Source organism: Zootoca vivipara, chromosome 11 (assembly GCF_965207765.1).
Source record: "Zootoca vivipara chromosome 11, rZooViv2.hap1.1, whole genome shotgun sequence".
Taxonomy (NCBI): Eukaryota; Metazoa; Chordata; class Lepidosauria; order Squamata; family Lacertidae; genus Zootoca; species Zootoca vivipara.
Window position 1 is genome coordinate 16,793,312 of NC_142594.1, and position 16,346 is coordinate 16,809,657.

At 43.1% G+C, this 16,346-nt stretch overlaps 1 protein-coding gene across 4 annotated transcripts in view; it reads left to right on the forward strand.

Moving 5' to 3' along the window:
* The window catches only part of NEK10 (NIMA related kinase 10), a 107,491-nt gene that overhangs the window by 70,606 nt on the left and 20,539 nt on the right, over positions 1-16,346 (forward strand). For 3 of the 4 annotated variants that reach the window (XM_060280658.2, XM_035130104.3, XM_088653933.1), the window contains exons 29-31: positions 8,997-9,045; positions 9,463-9,500; positions 9,605-9,745. In XM_060280658.2, coding sequence (XP_060136641.1) covers positions 8,997-9,045; positions 9,463-9,500; positions 9,605-9,745 — 228 coding nt within the window. The remainder of the gene's footprint in view (positions 1-8,996; positions 9,046-9,462; positions 9,501-9,604; positions 9,746-16,346) is intronic. The other variant, XM_035130103.3, reaches the window with a different exon arrangement.

Consider the following 16,346-nt stretch of genomic DNA (forward strand, 5'->3'; position numbering starts at 1 on the left):
AGTTGGGTTCTGGCACAGCAAGACTTCCATTTCTTCTCCTCCCCTCGTGCCCCACCCCTCAGTCTGCTCGGGTGGGTCCCCCAACTCTCCTAAGCTGATTTTGAGTTCAAAAGAAGCCAAGGGAGACTTCTGCACAAGAGGAAATTCTGTTGCACATACAGAAAGCCCTTGCACCAGCAAAGCTGTAACACTGACCTTGGTCAAGATGTATGTAGTTGTGATTTGAGAAATGAGCCCTGGTTCACAGTGGCGTTGTAGTAATTCAAGCTTCGTATGTTGAAACAGTATTCATTTTGTATAACACCAGCATTGCCATTGCAAGGAGAAAATGTAATAATGGGAAGATGTAAGCTATGGCCTACTCGAAAAGGTGAAGTATGCTATTGGACTCTGTTATAACAATTATATGTTTGGCAATCAGAGAAACATAGAATCATAGAATTGTAGAGTTGGAAAGGACCATGAGGGTCATCTAGTCCAGCCCTTGCAATTCAGACCCTTTTTTAAAAAAGCGGGTGATAGATATACGTATCAGGTAAGTCTTTGTAGATAAAACTGATGTCAGTGTTGTGTAGAATTTGCTTGCTGATATAGATGGGGGGATAAAATCAGAGAAGTTCACTTCGGTTTTCAGCTACCGAGCTTACTTGGTTAAAAGTGGTTAGTCATAGCTATGGTTTAGAGCATGAGAACTTAGAAAAAGGACTTGGACTCCTTGGTAGGTTTTGAATAAACATTCACAAATTTATTGGTAGAACACATGACAGATAAAGTAATGACATGTACAATTTTATTACATGCAGAAAATCATATGTTCTAACAAATCAGAGAGGGGAGCTGAGGGAAGTCTCGAGGAGGTGGGGGAGGGAGGGAGGGGAGGGAATAAAAAGGGGGGAAATGTAATTGATTATATTGTTTGATAACTTGTCTTGCTAAATTTGTTTAATGAAATTTATTTCTTAAACTGCCTTGGTTGCACTGGCCGATGATCTCCGGCGGGCTAGGGACAGAGGTGAGAGCTGTTTCCTAGTTCTGCTGGATCGCTCAGCGGCTTTTGATACCATCGACCATAACATCCTTCTAGAGGGGCTGGGAGCTAGGGCACTGTTATACAGTGGTTCTGCTCTTCCTCCTGTGCCGTGTTCAGAAAGTGGTGGTGGGGGATGAGTGCTCAGACCCCTGGGCTCTCACTTGTGGGGTGCCTCAGGGCTCTGTCCTCTCCCCCATGCTTTTTAACATCTACATGCAGCCACTGGGAGAGATCATCGGGGGGTTTGGGCTGGGTGTTCATCAGTTTGCAGATGATACCCAGCTCTACCTCTCTTTCAAATCAGAACCAGTGAAGGCGGTGAAGGTCCTGGAGGCGGTTGGAGGATGGATGGCGGCTAACAGATTGAGGTTGAATCCTGACAAGACAGAAGTACTGTTTGTGGGGGACAGGAGGCAGGCAGGTGTGGAGGACTCCCTGATCCTGAATGGGGTAACTGTGCCCCTGAAGGACCAGGTGCGCAGCCTGAGAGTCATTTTGGACTCACAGCTATCCATGGAGGTGCAGGTCAATTCTTTGTCCAGGGCAGCTGTTTACCAGCTCCATCTGGTACGCAGGCTGAGACCCTACCTGCCCGCAGACTGACTCGCCAGAGTGGTGCATGCTCTAGTTATCTCTCGCTTGGATTACTGCAATGCGCTCTATGTGGGGCTACCTTTGAAGGTGACCCGGAAACTACAGCTAATCCAGAATGCGGCAGCTAGACTGGTGACTGGGAGCGGCCGCCAAGACCACATAACACTGGTCTTGAAAGACCTACATTGGCTGCCAGTACGTTTCTGAGCACAATTGGTGTTGGTGCTGACCTTGAAAGCCCTAAACGGCCTTGGCCCAGTATACCTGAAGGAGCATCTCCACCCCCATTGTTCATCCCAGACACTGAGGTCCAGCGCCAGGCGCCTTTTGGTGGTTCCCTTGCAGGAAGCCAAGTTACAGGTGACCAGGCAGAGGGCCTTCACCCGCCCTGTGGAACGCCCTCCCACCAGATGTGAAAGAGAAAAACAACTACAAGACTTTTAGAAGACATCTGAAGGCAGCCCTGTTTAGGGAATCTTTTAATGTTTAACAGACTATTGTATTTTAATATTTTGTTGGAAACCGCTCAGTGTAGCTGGGGAAACCCAGCCAGATGGGTGGGGTATAAATATATTATTATTATTATTATTATTATTATTATTATTATTATTATTATTATTTGTGAATATAGACATTATATGAAAACTTTAGGATGGTTATGGTCTTTTGGAATTTCATTCTTTGGTAAAATGTTCACATGAATATAAATGTCTATTAGGAATACTTAAAGCTAACGTTTGTGGGATGCTCCCCCCACTAATTTCCTTTCAGAATCACATTTTTCAGATGTATTAATAATCTTACATTTGGCACTCCCCCCCCCCACCCTCTTAGATACAGAATATATTTATACTTATGGCAATTTATACTTATGGCAATTTAACTACCTGCCCAAATTAGAAATAATAGCCTGCCTTTAAAGCCAGCTTCTGCCTCTTTACACCTTTGTGATAATGTTTTAGAAAGCATCAGCTCCCTTTTAGGCAATCAGCTTTCTCTCATACGTGAGGTCTGATCAAGTGGATCCAATAACTGTTGTGACAGATAAAGTGTTTGATCATGCAGTTTTAATTGCCACATTGATCTATATAGGTTTTTTAAAAAACAACAACAATAACAACATTATTTGAATGCCACCTATCTCTTTGCTTGAGACCCTTTGCTCACATTGACAAAAATAATAAGGTCTCCCCAGTTACCTATAAACTCATTAATTCTAGTCAACATTTCTAGAACTGTAGCGCTGCAGGGCTCAGAAAATAATTATAGAAGAATCGCACATTTTAGATTACGTTTTACATGAACACTGACGTATTGATGGATCCCACTAGGTACTGTATGCTATTGTCTAGAGTTTGTTATGGTAGGACTGGGTGGTTTTTATGGCTTCCTAGCATTTCCTTCTGCTTTCTGCAATTAAAAAACCTTCCTGCTTTATACTCCCTTGTCAAACTGTGTCACTTAAGTTTTGTTTAGATTGAGAGTCTGTCCTTTTTTGACTTTTGAAAATAAATATAGTTTTACCGATTTCCATTATACAGTCATACCTCGGGTTACAGATGCTTCAGGTTGCGTCTTTTCAGGTTGCGCACTGCGCGAACCTGGAAGTACCTGAACGGGTTACTTCCGGGTTTCGGCGCATGTGCAGAAGCACCAAATCATGATCTGCGCATCCGCAGACGCGGCACTGTGGGTTGCGAACGTGCCTCCTGCACAGATCACGTTCGCAACCCGAGCGTCCACTGTAAAACAATTACAAAACCAGGGGAAAAAATATATGAAAACAAAATCCCAGTTTAACCCCCCCGCCCCCGCCCTCCAGGATGGGCCAGTCTATTTAAGTTTGCCGAAGTCCAACAGGAGTAGATACAAATAACTCCGACAACGTATTTTATTGAAAGCTTTATGAACATCTAACGCAGTGTTTCTCAACCTTTTTGGGCCAAGGCACACTTGTTCCATGAAAAAAATCACGAGGCACACCACCATTTAAAAAGTTAAAAAATTTAACTCTGTGCCGCCCTATATTGACTATATAATTATGACTGTAAGAAACACTTGCCAATTGCTGTGTTGGTTGCAATCTCCTGTAATAAGGCTTCACAAGCCGCTGATTTCTCTGCCAGCACAATCCTTTGCTCAGCAAGTTTCAGGTTGAGCTCATCCAGCCAGCTTCTTTAAGTTTGTCTAAAACCACCCTCCCGTGGTGGTGGCTGTTGAGAGCTGCGCTCGCCCCGCGTCGTGACCCGGCTGGCTTCCTTTCCGGCGGGTCAGTGTCATGTATTGGCGGCCGCCAGGCACGTGACAATGCAAATCGCCCTTCTTGTCGCCGCACATCGCGGCACACCAGCCAGCATTAGTGTGCCGCGGAACAGCGGTTGAGAAACGCTGATCTAACGAAGCAATCAAACATGGATTCCTCAATAGTTTTCCATAATATACTAAATGTTACATGATTAGCCCATAAAAATATGAATTGCTATTTGCAAGTTTCAATGTGCCTTCTCCTCCTTTGAACTGAAATTTGGGGTTCAGGGATGGGAAGAGGAACACACACACACACACACACACACACAGAGAGAGAGAGAGAGAGAGAGAGAGAGAGAGAGAGAGAGAGAGAGAGATTGTCTTATGATAATCCAATATCCCCCACCCCCAAACCAACTTGTGATCACTGTAAAAAAACCTGATTATTACTTGGATGTCTACTAGATATCTAAAACTTGATTTCACACATATCTGACTTCTAGGTCTTTTCACATGTCAGTGGGTAAGCCCCATTCCATGTTGGAAGGGCACAATGTCTGCTGGCATGATCCAGTATAGATCTAGAGACATTTTTGTCCCATTTCCAGCCTCTTGTTAATTTCTGACCACTTGGTCTAGGTTACAAAATGGTTCCAGACAAAACTAAAATTGAGCTCAAGCATAAATAATATGTCATCCCCCCCCCCCCCGGCTGCCTAATTTAATAGCAACTTATTCGCACTTAATGGATTATGCTCAAGTGCTTGGAACAATTTGTGCCTGCCTCTGAGAGAAGAAAAGTGGGGCTGTGGTTTATTGTTTGTGTTTATGATACCATAAAAGAACTAACGAGTGCAAATAGAACAGAGCTAAGAATGAGAAAAAATAATGCTTCCCCCCCCCTTCTATTTGCCAAGGGAAACAATTGCTAAATCTAAGTGTCTCTGCTTTGAGTAGTGCAACTCTTGACAATCAACTGTGCAGCTTTCCAAACAATAAATGTTTTAGATACATTTTTTTCTTTTGTTAGCTAGTCTCTCTTTTTCACGGTGTGCTGTGAAATTGTTTTTATTCAGTGTGCCCTAGATTACCTTGGAGAGCAGCCAATAGGACACAAATGAGATCAAGTGCCTTGCCCTGAATTCATTAAATAAAACCCGTAGCATGGAGGTGAGCTTCAGTGCTCTTGATTCTCTGAAGGTGTTAGTTATCATACTACTGTGATGATGTATTCTTTCTGACCGGTCACATCACAACCTTCTAATTCTATCACATCACAACCTTCTAATTCGCACTGAAGCTAGGTTTTAAAGACAGCTGAGCAAAGTCTATATAATGAGAACAGATTTGAAGAATGCAGACAAAATTATTCATACCAGACTCACTTCTTTTGAAACAACTGAAAACTGATTTATGGTGTTTCAATGTAGTTAAGGGCGTACCCAGTCCGACGAAAGAATATTTGGACACAATATTTTGTGTCGTCTCCTCCTCCTCGATAAATCAGGAGTGGGGAACCTGCTGCCCTCGAATTGTTCTTGGATTCCAACTCCCATCAGCCCCAGAAACAGCAAGTGGTCAGGGATGATGGGAGTTCTAGTCCACCAATATCTTCAGTGCCAAAGGTTCCGCACGCCTGTTATCCATGTCGTATAATGTTTGGCTACACAGATCTGTAACTAGAGAGCTGTGATAAGGTCTCTGCTTAAAACCTAATTTGATTTACTTACCTTGTTGGGTTGGAAAAAATATGATATGTTACCTTTATTTAAACAGAAAATGCTATGGCAGTAATGCTCTTGTTGCTGGAAGCTACAAGAGGAGAGGATGTTCTTGTGCCCGGGTCCTGATTGGTGGTTTTCTACAAGCGTTTGGTTGGCCACTGTGAGAGCAGGACTGGATGGGCCATTGGCCTCATCCAGCAGGCTATTCTTAAATTCTTAAAAGCAGTTTGAACTCCGTTTTCTCGGCACAAGTCAAGCACTCTATCAAGTGGGCCATATTAGCTGGCTCTTGGCATACTTGGGCCTCCAAAGTGTCAATAGGCTGACGCTTTGCTTCTCATTTTGGGCTACAGCCTGTCAGTGTTGGTTTTCTGATACTGCTCCAGTTATGAAATAATAATAATAATAATAATAATAATAATAATAATAATAATAATAATTTCTTACTTATATGCCCCAACTATCTGGCTGGGCCTCCCCAGACACTTTGGGCACCTCCCAACAGAAGATTAAAAACATGATAAAACATCAAACAAAAACTTCCCTAAACAGGGCTGCCTTCAGATGTCTTCTAAAAGTCAGATGGATGTTGATTTCCTTGACATCTGATGGGAGGGCGTTCCACAGGGCATGTGCCACTACTGAGAAGGCCCTCTGCAAGCCCTTTTACTTGATAAATTTAAGGTACCGTTGCTGATCCTTGTTTACATCCACTATATATTTTGGGAAGCTGCTTGTTCTCTATGCATTTGGACGTATATCAAAACATAGTTTTACATTATACAGTCAAACCTTGGTTTGCGACCGCTTCGGTTTGCAACCAATCAGTTTGCGACCGCTGCAGACCCGGAAGTGTTTACATCCGGGTTGCGCAGCACGCGGATGCGCAGAAGCGATCTGAGCAGCATGCGCATGCGCAGAAGCACTCTATCGGCGCTTCACGCACGCGCAGAAGAGCCACTCCGTTTACGACGTCCTCGGGGAGCGACCGGCTCCCCGGAATGAATTGTGGTCACAAACCGAGGTTTGACTGTAGTTCCTGATATCAAGGAGCAGGTCTCCCATCTAGGTTTGGATGCCATTTTGAATCAAGATGGGGTGAGCTAAAACTTTCACAACTTCACTGATTCTAATTGCCAGTTTCAAAACTGTAGTGGTCTTTTGGTTTTTTTTGAATTCCCAAGCCACACCAGGTAGGGGGCTGCTAGTCTGTTTATATTTCTCTGCTATTTTATGCACTTGGCATTGTATTGGTACCAGCTTTCATATAAATGTCATTCTCATTGCACACTGTAAGATAAATTGGAATGCTGTTAGGCTTTAAGAATGGTTTGGTGATGCTGCAACAACTAAATGATGTAGAATGTTGTCCTAATGCAGAGCCAGAATGGTGTAGTGGTTAGAGCAGGGGTCCCCAAACTAAGGCCCGGGGGCCGGATGCCGCCCAATCGCCTTTTCAATCCGGCCCGCGGACGGTCCGGGAATCAGCATGTTTTTACATGAGTAGAATGTGTGCTTTTATTTAAAATGCATCTCTTGGTTATTTGTGGGGCATAGGAATTCGTTCATTTTTTCCCCTTCAAAATATAGTCCGGCCCCCCACAAGGTCTGAGGGACAGTAGACCGGCCCCCTGCTGAAAACGTTTCGTGACCCCTGGGTTAGAGTATTGGACTAGGACCTGGGAGAAAGGGGTCTAATCCCCACTCAGCAATGAAGCTTGGTGGATGACCTTAGACCACTCACTTAGCCTAACCTACCTCTCAGGTTGTTGTGCAGTTAAAATGGGATGAGGGAGAACTAGGTACATCACCTTCAACTCCATGTAGGAAATGTTTGATATTAAAGCAATAAATAAATGGAAACCTGGTGGAGGAAATAGGAATGATAGGACTGAGAATTTCTAAGAACTACCTGGTAACTGAGGGATGCGGATGGCGCTGTGGGTTAAACCACTGAGCCTAGGGCTTGCCAATCAGAAGGTCAACGGTTTGAATCCCTGCAACGGGGTGAGCTCCCGTTGCTCGGTCCCAGCTCCTGCCAACCTAGCAGTTTGAAACCATGTCAAAGTGCAAGTAGATGAATAGGTACCGCTACAGCGGGAAGGTAAACGGCGTTTCCATGTGCTGCTCTGGTTTGCCAGAAGCGGCTTTGTCATGCTGGCCACATGACCTGGAAACTGTACGCCGGCTCCCTCGGCCAATAATGCGAGATGAGCGCCACAACCCCAGAGTCGGTCACGACTGGACCTAATGGTCAGGGGTACCTTTACCTTTACCGGATAACTGCAGGAGGAGAGCAGGATAGTGCCCTCCAGCTCCACACATGAATATAACACCTGGAATTCTAATATGAAGGCAGTTCCACCATCCATGCATCTGATTGGCTCTTGTGGTTTTGCACATTTTCAACAATGAGATGATAATTCATGGGTGTTTTCTTTAAGGCCTCCAGGACGTCAAAAGCCTCTTGCAATGGTCTTATAATAAGATGTGGTTCGAAGTGACACAAAGAAAACTTCCATTCCTGTTTCCCATGTATATCTTCACTTGTGATCCTGTATTTCTTTTCCAAGATGCCTATTCCATACTTGGCAGTAGCTGCTGCATTTAGAAATCTGAATTTTAATTAAAATTTTGGAAGATTAAGGCTGGAAATTCTATAAATTAGCAAAGTTTGCGGCGTTAGTAGAAGACAACAGAATGTTACCATATGTAAAATAATGGAGAGAGGTAATAGCCAAAGATGATAATTGCTTTAGTTGTTTTAAACTAAGAAAGTGGGTGCTTGATAAATTGAATGATGGTTATAAAAAGAATCAAATTTTTTTTAAAAAAATTGGTGAGATAATAGAGCAGAGGGCTTTAACATTATACAGTTACTTTAAGATTAATTCTACCAGTGACACAATAGACACCAAAAGACAGCTCCTTTGGGGACATAAAAAAAGAAACATAATATATTGTGCTATTTCGAGTATCAATGTTACAAAAATAATAAACAGAATACAAGAATTGATAGGTGTGTAAAAATTGCAGTAGACTCTTTAGACACTGACGGAAAGAAATAGACATTTATTGCCTGAAAAATACTTTGGAAAGAGTGGGGTAGAAATGCATTTTATAATGAAAGCAATGTAGTAGGTTTGCGCACAGCTGTTTGGGCAAGCTAGTAGAATTTTCTCGCGGTTCACTAGTCTGATTAAAATGCGATATTTAGAATCTGTGTGAATCATTATGCACTGCATACATATTGGTTCACTTTATTTTTAGAGCTATCTTTCATTACCAGTTTCTTTTAAAAGTTGCTATGATAGGATAAAAATGTTGGGAGACTGAATCTATTTCTGGCATCTGAAAATATTTCCAGCATTAAGAATATATCAATTGTGCTTTCATTACAGGTATTATAAAACGAAGCTTCAGCGCTTCTGAAAGACAGACTAACGCAAGGTAAGCTTGCAATGTAAAATCTTTGGCCAGCTTTAATCTTGAGTTCTCCAAAGCTGTGACTGTACAATACCTCAGAACTTAGAAATGTTCAAAATTAGGAAATATCTTCCAGGATGTTGAAATCACACTGGATGTCCTTACCAGCACTTAAGATTGCGTGGCACCTCTGAAATCTTTGCTTGCAAAGGCCAAAACCATCAAGGTTTCTCGTGTATTTTTTTTTAAAAAAAGCTTCACAAAATAACATCCCAGCAAATTTGCTTTTTTGGTGGTTCCACAGGGTGGGTGCCACTACTGAGAAGGCCCTCTCGGTAGCAACCTCCCACCTAGAAACTGACCAGACCCGGAATACCACGTTGAGTTTCTAATACAAAGATTGTTGGAAAAATTATGATCAATATGCTTTCTGTTTTACAGAGATTATATAGGACTGCCAGGATCCAGACCAAGACCAGGTAATTTCACACCTGCAACTATAATGGAAAGACTTCTTGCCGTTTCTGCACTCATTTAAAGTTTGTTATAGTTTCACATGCAGTTTCTTCTTTTATTCCTTCAGCTTTGCTGCCCTTTGATCTGCTTCTGAAAGCTCCTTCGCTCATGTTCAGGGCCCACGTTCAGAAAATAGAGGACTCGTTAGTAACAGGGTGGAAGTCCCATAGCCTACCAGCTGTGATTCTTCGCAATCTGAAAGATCATGGTAGTACTTAATAGTATAATTTTTGCACTCAAAGTTATAACAGAACAAAGATTCATTTCCAGTTTAGAAATAGTGTAGATGTATTCTTGAATAGAAAGAAATACAGTGGTGCCTCGCTAGACAAATTTAATTCGTTCCACGGGTCTTTTCTTATAACGAAAAAATTCGTCTAGCGAATCCCATAGGAATGCATTGGATTTTTTTTTGCCCATAGGAACGCATTAATTGAATTCCAATGCATTCCTATGGGAAACCGCGATTCGCTAGACGAAAACGAATTCGTCTAGCGAGGCAACCTCCGCTAGAAAAAACCTTTCGTTAAGCGAAAATTTCGTTAAGCAGGGCATTCGTTAAGCGAGGCACCACTGTACATGGATAAAAAAATCTCAGGAAATTCAAGTCAAAAGTTCCCCTTTCAGATGTTTCTGACTACTACTTCTCTCTGGGCTCTGAGCCTTCTTTCCTTGGTGGTTCCTTAGCTGTGGATGAATGCCGGCTCCCTTGGCCTGAAAGCGACATGAGCTCCGCAATCCCATAGTCACATTTGACTGGACTTAACCGTCAAGGGGTCCTTTACCTTAGCCACCTAGTCCTCTAGTTCAACAATAAAATCTATTGTGTAGCACCAGTACTTTTTTCTGGGGGTGGGGAACCCAGGTGGCGCTGTGGGTTAAACCACAGGGCCTAGGGCTTGCTGATCAGAAGGTCGGTGGTTCGAATCCCTGTGACGGGGTGAGCTCCCGTTGCTCGGTCCCAGCTCCTGCCAACCTAGCATTTCGAAAGCACGTCAAAGTGCAAGTAGATAAATAGGGACTGCTCCGGCGGGAAGGTAAACGGCGTTTCCGTGTGCTGCTCTGGTTCGCCAGAAGCAGCTTTGTCATGCTGGCCACATGACCCGGAAACTGTCTGTGGGCAAACGCCGGCTCCCTCGGCCTATAGAGCGAGATGAGCGCTGCAACCCCAGAGTCGGACAAGACTGGACCTAATGGTCAGGGGCCCCTTTACCTTCACCTTACCTAGTCTTCTAGTTCAACAATAAAATCTATTGTGTAGCACCAGTGCTTTTTTCGGGGGGGGGGGACTCAGGGGTATGCATACCCCTAAACATTTTGTGAATCTTTGTACTTTTGTCCATTTACTATATTTATTTCCCCCGATTTGAACTATAAAATGGTGATTTTCCTGAGTCAAAATGAGAGTACCCCTAAATATATATTGGGGGGGGGGAAGCACTGTGCAGCATCTTGGCTGAAAATTACTTTTTAACAAGATCCATATTTTAAATGGAACCAGGGTTCGAAGGGCCAGAAACTCTAGATCTGCAGCAATGATTTACATAAGAGACAAGATATGAGCAAAGGACCTGTTAATACTCTCCTCCTCAGTGTGAACAACAGCCAAGGCCTTATTCTGCATGCCAACTGCTAATTCCAAGACTCAGGCAAAAGTCTTTTTAACTAACTCCCTCCCAGACTTCTCTAGTAAGAACAGCAGCAGAGATGCTGTCCAGGTGAAATTACCCAACACATGAAACTGCATGTAAAGACAATCTGATGGCCTCCTTCCTTCCTTCCTTCCTTCCTTCCTTCCTTCCTTCCTTCCTTCCTTCCTTCCTTCCTTCCTTCCTTCCTTCCTTCCTTCCTTCCTTCCTTCCTGAAAACCACTTGGGGGGGAGTGGCATTATTTTCAGTTGAGAAGCAGCTGGGGTGGGTTTATCTTTCTCCCCCTTGCGGCTTTCCCCCTACAGCAGCAGTGGCTCAACCCCCCCCCCAACTCCTGGCATTTCTGAAAATTGCCCCTGCGATGCTGCATTGTCACAAATAATACTATTTTCTCGCATGCATTTAAGTGCAACATAGCTTGCCTCTCCTGCAGGCCTTTCTCTCTCTCTCTCTCTCTCTCTCTCTCTCTCTCTCTCTCTCTCTCTTGCACCTCATTTTCTAATTGCTGTTAAATAAGGGGAAGACTTACGGTCTTGCTTTTCACACTGAAAGGGTGAAAAGGTCCCATTGCCTGTGTCTTACTATGGGTTTCATGACAAGGAATATGATTTTTAGATATTTCCAAAAAGATAAGTATCCTCTGAGAGCTGCTAGTTGCCTCCTTCTACCGCAGCTCTTAAAATAAACCTAGTCTTAATGATACTAGACTGTCTGACCTTTCATAGGTGCTGAAGAACATCTATTTATTTATTTAGGCTATTTGTATCCTGGGTGCATCACAATAAAATCAATAAAATGACAACATCTCAGTGCTTTAAAAAAAATACTGCAGAGAAAATACAATAAAACGGGATCAACAATATCAAACACAGCACTAATGCCCAAGTTTCACCTGGCACCTGGATTTCGGTACCATGGGTGTCAGCCACACTTGGGGGCCCTGGGGTACCATGGTGGAAAAGGCCTACTCACATGTTAACACCTAGCGTGCATTTTCCAGTGGCAGGTCCTCCCCAGAACATCTCAGCTCACAAGCAGGAATATATATATATATAGAGAGAGAGAGAGAGAGGTGCTCACTCAAGTATAGTTCCCAAGCCCCTTAGGGCTTTACATGTCATTTGTGGAACCATTAATTTGGACCAGAAACTATTTGGTAGCCAGTGAGGAACTTTCAGAACCAGCGCCACATTGTTTTGGCCATTGACAGATTGAGGTTGAATCTGACAAGACAGAAGTACAGTTTTGGGGGGACAGGGAGGGGGCAGCTGTGGGGGACTCCCTAGTTCTGAATGGGGTAACTGTGCCCCTGAAGGACCAGGTGCACAGCCTGGGAGTCATTTTGGACTTGCAGCTGTCCATGGAGGCACAGGTCAATTCTGTGTCCATGGCAGCTGTTTACCAGCTCCATCTGGTACGCAGGCTGAGACCCTACCTGCCCGCAGACTGTCTCACCAGAGGGGGTTTGCCTTTGAAGGTGACCCAGAAACTACAACTAATCCAGAATGCGGCAGCTAGACTGGTGACTGGGAGTGGCCGCCGAGACCATATAACACCAGTCCTGAGAGACCTGCATTGGCTCCCAGTACGTTTCCGAGCACAAGTCAAAGTGTTGGTGCTGACCTTTAAAGCCCTAAATGGCCTCGGCCCAGTATACCTGAAGGAGCGTCTCTACCCCCATTGTTCCACCTGGACACTGAGGTCCAGCTCCGAGGGCCTTCTGGCGGTTCCCTCATTGTGAGAAGCAAAGCTACAGGAAACAAGGCAGAGGGCCTTCTCGGCAGTGCAGCCTGCCCTGTGGAATGCCCTCCCATCAGATGTCAAGGAAATAAACAGTTATCTGCCTTTTAGAAGACACCTGAAGGCAGCCCTGTTTAGGGAAGTTTTTAAATGTTTGATGTTTTAATGTATTTTTAATCTTTTGTTGGAAGCCACCCAGAGTGGCTGGGGAAACCCAGCCGGGTGGGCGGGGTATAAATAATTAATTTTTATGAAAAAATATATAACTTTTTTTTTGCATCAACTGCAGTTTCTAAGACATCTGCAAGAGCAGCCCAATGTTGAATGCAATCTAGTAAGCCAGGAGGGGAGGTTATCAGAGGATGGGTCACTGTGGCCAAGTGTTGTGGCCGTATTAGAGAGCACCCCCAGACTATGTACCTGAAACCCTGTCAAGAGCAAGTCATTCTCATATTTCCAAGATCCAGACACCACCAAGCTATCAGGATTCAGTTTCAGTTTATTTGCCCTCATCCAACCCGTTACGGCAGCCAGATCCCAGAACAAACTTAGCGAGAAAAGCAACAATGGAGTTCTAACACAGGAACAGAAGAATGCATGAGAAATTGTACTCGTGTTGAGGCTGCTAATCTCTGAGCTTGCCAGATGGCCTGTTGGCAGATCAGGGCACCTTAGTCAAGTTACAAATACTGTGCCCAAATGCAGAGGACATTATTCTTTTTGCCATAACGCAAAAAAACTCCTTATTTGTAACCCTGATCTTATTTCATGAAACAAGGGCTAGTAGATATATGTTGCATTTATAAGAGGTTCCCTTCTCCTGCCCCACCTAAGAAGATGGGAGACAATACCCTTTCAAAGCGTGATTCAAATGTGATGCATCCAATTAAAATTTGCAGATATTTGTGCATGGTTGATGCTCACGGGGACACCATAAGACATATGGAATAAATATGACCCTAATATATGCAGTGATTAGAACCTTTTTGTATTTCAATTGCTAGGTCCTACTTTTTTTTGTCAACTGGTATATTTTGCTTTATCAGTGAATGCTTTATAGTTTATTATTTAACTATATTTGATTATCAACAGGTTGAACGATCAGTATTCTTCCACGGATTCTTAGAGCTTGAATTAATATTTTCCCTTGAACGGTGCTCAGTTATGATGACATTTTTAATTTAAGTGGCCAGTGCCTATTCTGTTTATCTGTGCATTGTTCAATTCTCAATACTTCTAGTGTGTGCCATTTGTATGGTGTGCTTTGCTGAATTGCTTAGCAGAAATAGTTTGCTTGGGTAAGTGAATTAATTGTTGGCTAAGCTGCATAATACCTGATCTTGGTCTGAAATCGTATTGAAAGACATTACAAAGGAGTTTCGGCTAGCGATGGCAGTACCGTTCTTCAGAGATATTGAAGGGAATGTTCATCTTTTCAAGAATAGTATTAGCAGCAGTATCTTCCTGCACAATCAGTGCCCAAAAGGGAAGGAAATATTGGGATCGGTCAAGTGTAAAGCTCTGCCTCTTTTAAGCTTTGTCACATAACAATCCCATAGGTGGTGTTGTTACAGTGACTGGACTTGGACAAAGGTATGATGCTTAGATTCCTTTTCGATTCTTACCTCACCCCCCCCCTCAGAAAACCTGCAAACCTCTTTTTATTTAGTATGACTTTTTATTTGATAAAACAGTTCAAAACCTGCCCGCTTTAATTTGGGTTGGGCTGGGTCTTTACAAGCCTTTTTCTTTTTTAAATAGAATTCTAGGGATAGGTTTGAGATTTCCCCAAGAATTTGCCAAAGCTTAGAAAAACTCACATCGTGGGACTACATCATCAGCTCAGTTTCTCCTCTCTTTCTCTCTCTGTCCCCCTTGCCAGCACACCAGGAAGAAGAGTCAAGACAACCAAATGTGGATAAATAGGTTATATTTATTAAGTAAATAAAGGACAAAAAAGAGGGAAGTGGGCGGGGGGCAGAGCAAGCTTAAATAGCCTGTCACCACCTCTTCCCATTGGGCGAAATCACCCATCAGGTCATAACATTCTCCCCTAGGGAGATACCACCTTTCCTCTTCCAGAGGAGGAGGAGTGTGGCAAATTTGTCTCCTCCAAAAATGGTGTGAATGGCACTCTCATACTTATAAGCTGCTGGGTGTGGGGAGAGGTGAGACAGTATCAAGGAGTCTTGCAAAAAACAACGGTTCTCACTAGGTTTCCAGCACACTGGTTTCTTTTTTATTATTTTTATTATATATTATTTTTCAATTTTTTTATTAAGTTTTCAACAAAAATAAGAAAAAACAAACAATTGCAACTACAACAACAAACTAAGAAAAATATACACACAAACAATATCTAATCCATAAAATGGGATTCTCCGAAACCCGTGACTCCCCCCCCCCCGGTTCCTTAAATTTTCTTTTCAACTGCATATCATTTCTACTCCAAATCCTCCCCCTCAAATATCCTGTACTATCCCTAAATTTCTTGTCATCTTGATTTCTGAGCTTTCCGGTTAGTTTCGCCATTTCATCATAGTCCATTAACTTGGTTTGCCAATCTTCTTTGGTCGGGACTGCTTCCTCTTTCCATCTTTGGGCTAACAATATCTGGGTGGCCGTCGTAGCATACATAAACGATTCCTTCTAGTCTTTTGGGATCTCCTCTCCTACAATACCTAATAGAAAGGATTCTGATTTTTAAACAAAGGTTATTCTGAACATCTTTTTCATTTCATTATAGATCATTTCCCAATTTTTTTTAACCATCAGGCATTCCCACCACATGATAAAATGTAGCCTCTTTAGGCCAGGCTTTTTTTGGTGGAGGCCTTGGCTTTCCTTTGGGAACTTTGAGGTTTTCTCCGCTCTCACATTAGGTTGCTGGATTGGGGCTCAAGTGATTGTTTCAGTGACTCTTTTACGGAATGATTCAAGGGTTAACATTTTCATCTACATTCCCTTTCTTACTTAACATCATCAGTGACAACTTATTTGATACATTATGCATGGAATATAAGTGAATAATCCTAAGTTTTTCAAAGGAATATTCTCAGCCTCACTTCAAAGAAGCACCATCTTCATAAAGACCTTATTGTGCCATCTCTTTTGACCCAGTTGCTGTCATTATCATGCTGGCTTCAGTTCTGACTTGTAGGCAGCAGGGCAAATGCTTTCCCCAGTCAGTATTTAAGGTTGCCTTCTTGGCAATAACACTCTGATTCCATGGCAAGAAGAAGAAGAAGAGTTTGGACTTGATATCCTGTCTTTCACTCCCCTTAAGGAGTCTCAAAGCAGCTAACAATCTCCTTTCCCTTCCTCCCGCACAACAAACACTGTGAGGTGAGTGAGGCTGAGAGACTTCAGAGAAGTGTGAATAGCCCAAGGTCACCCAGCAGGTGCATGTGGAGGAGCAG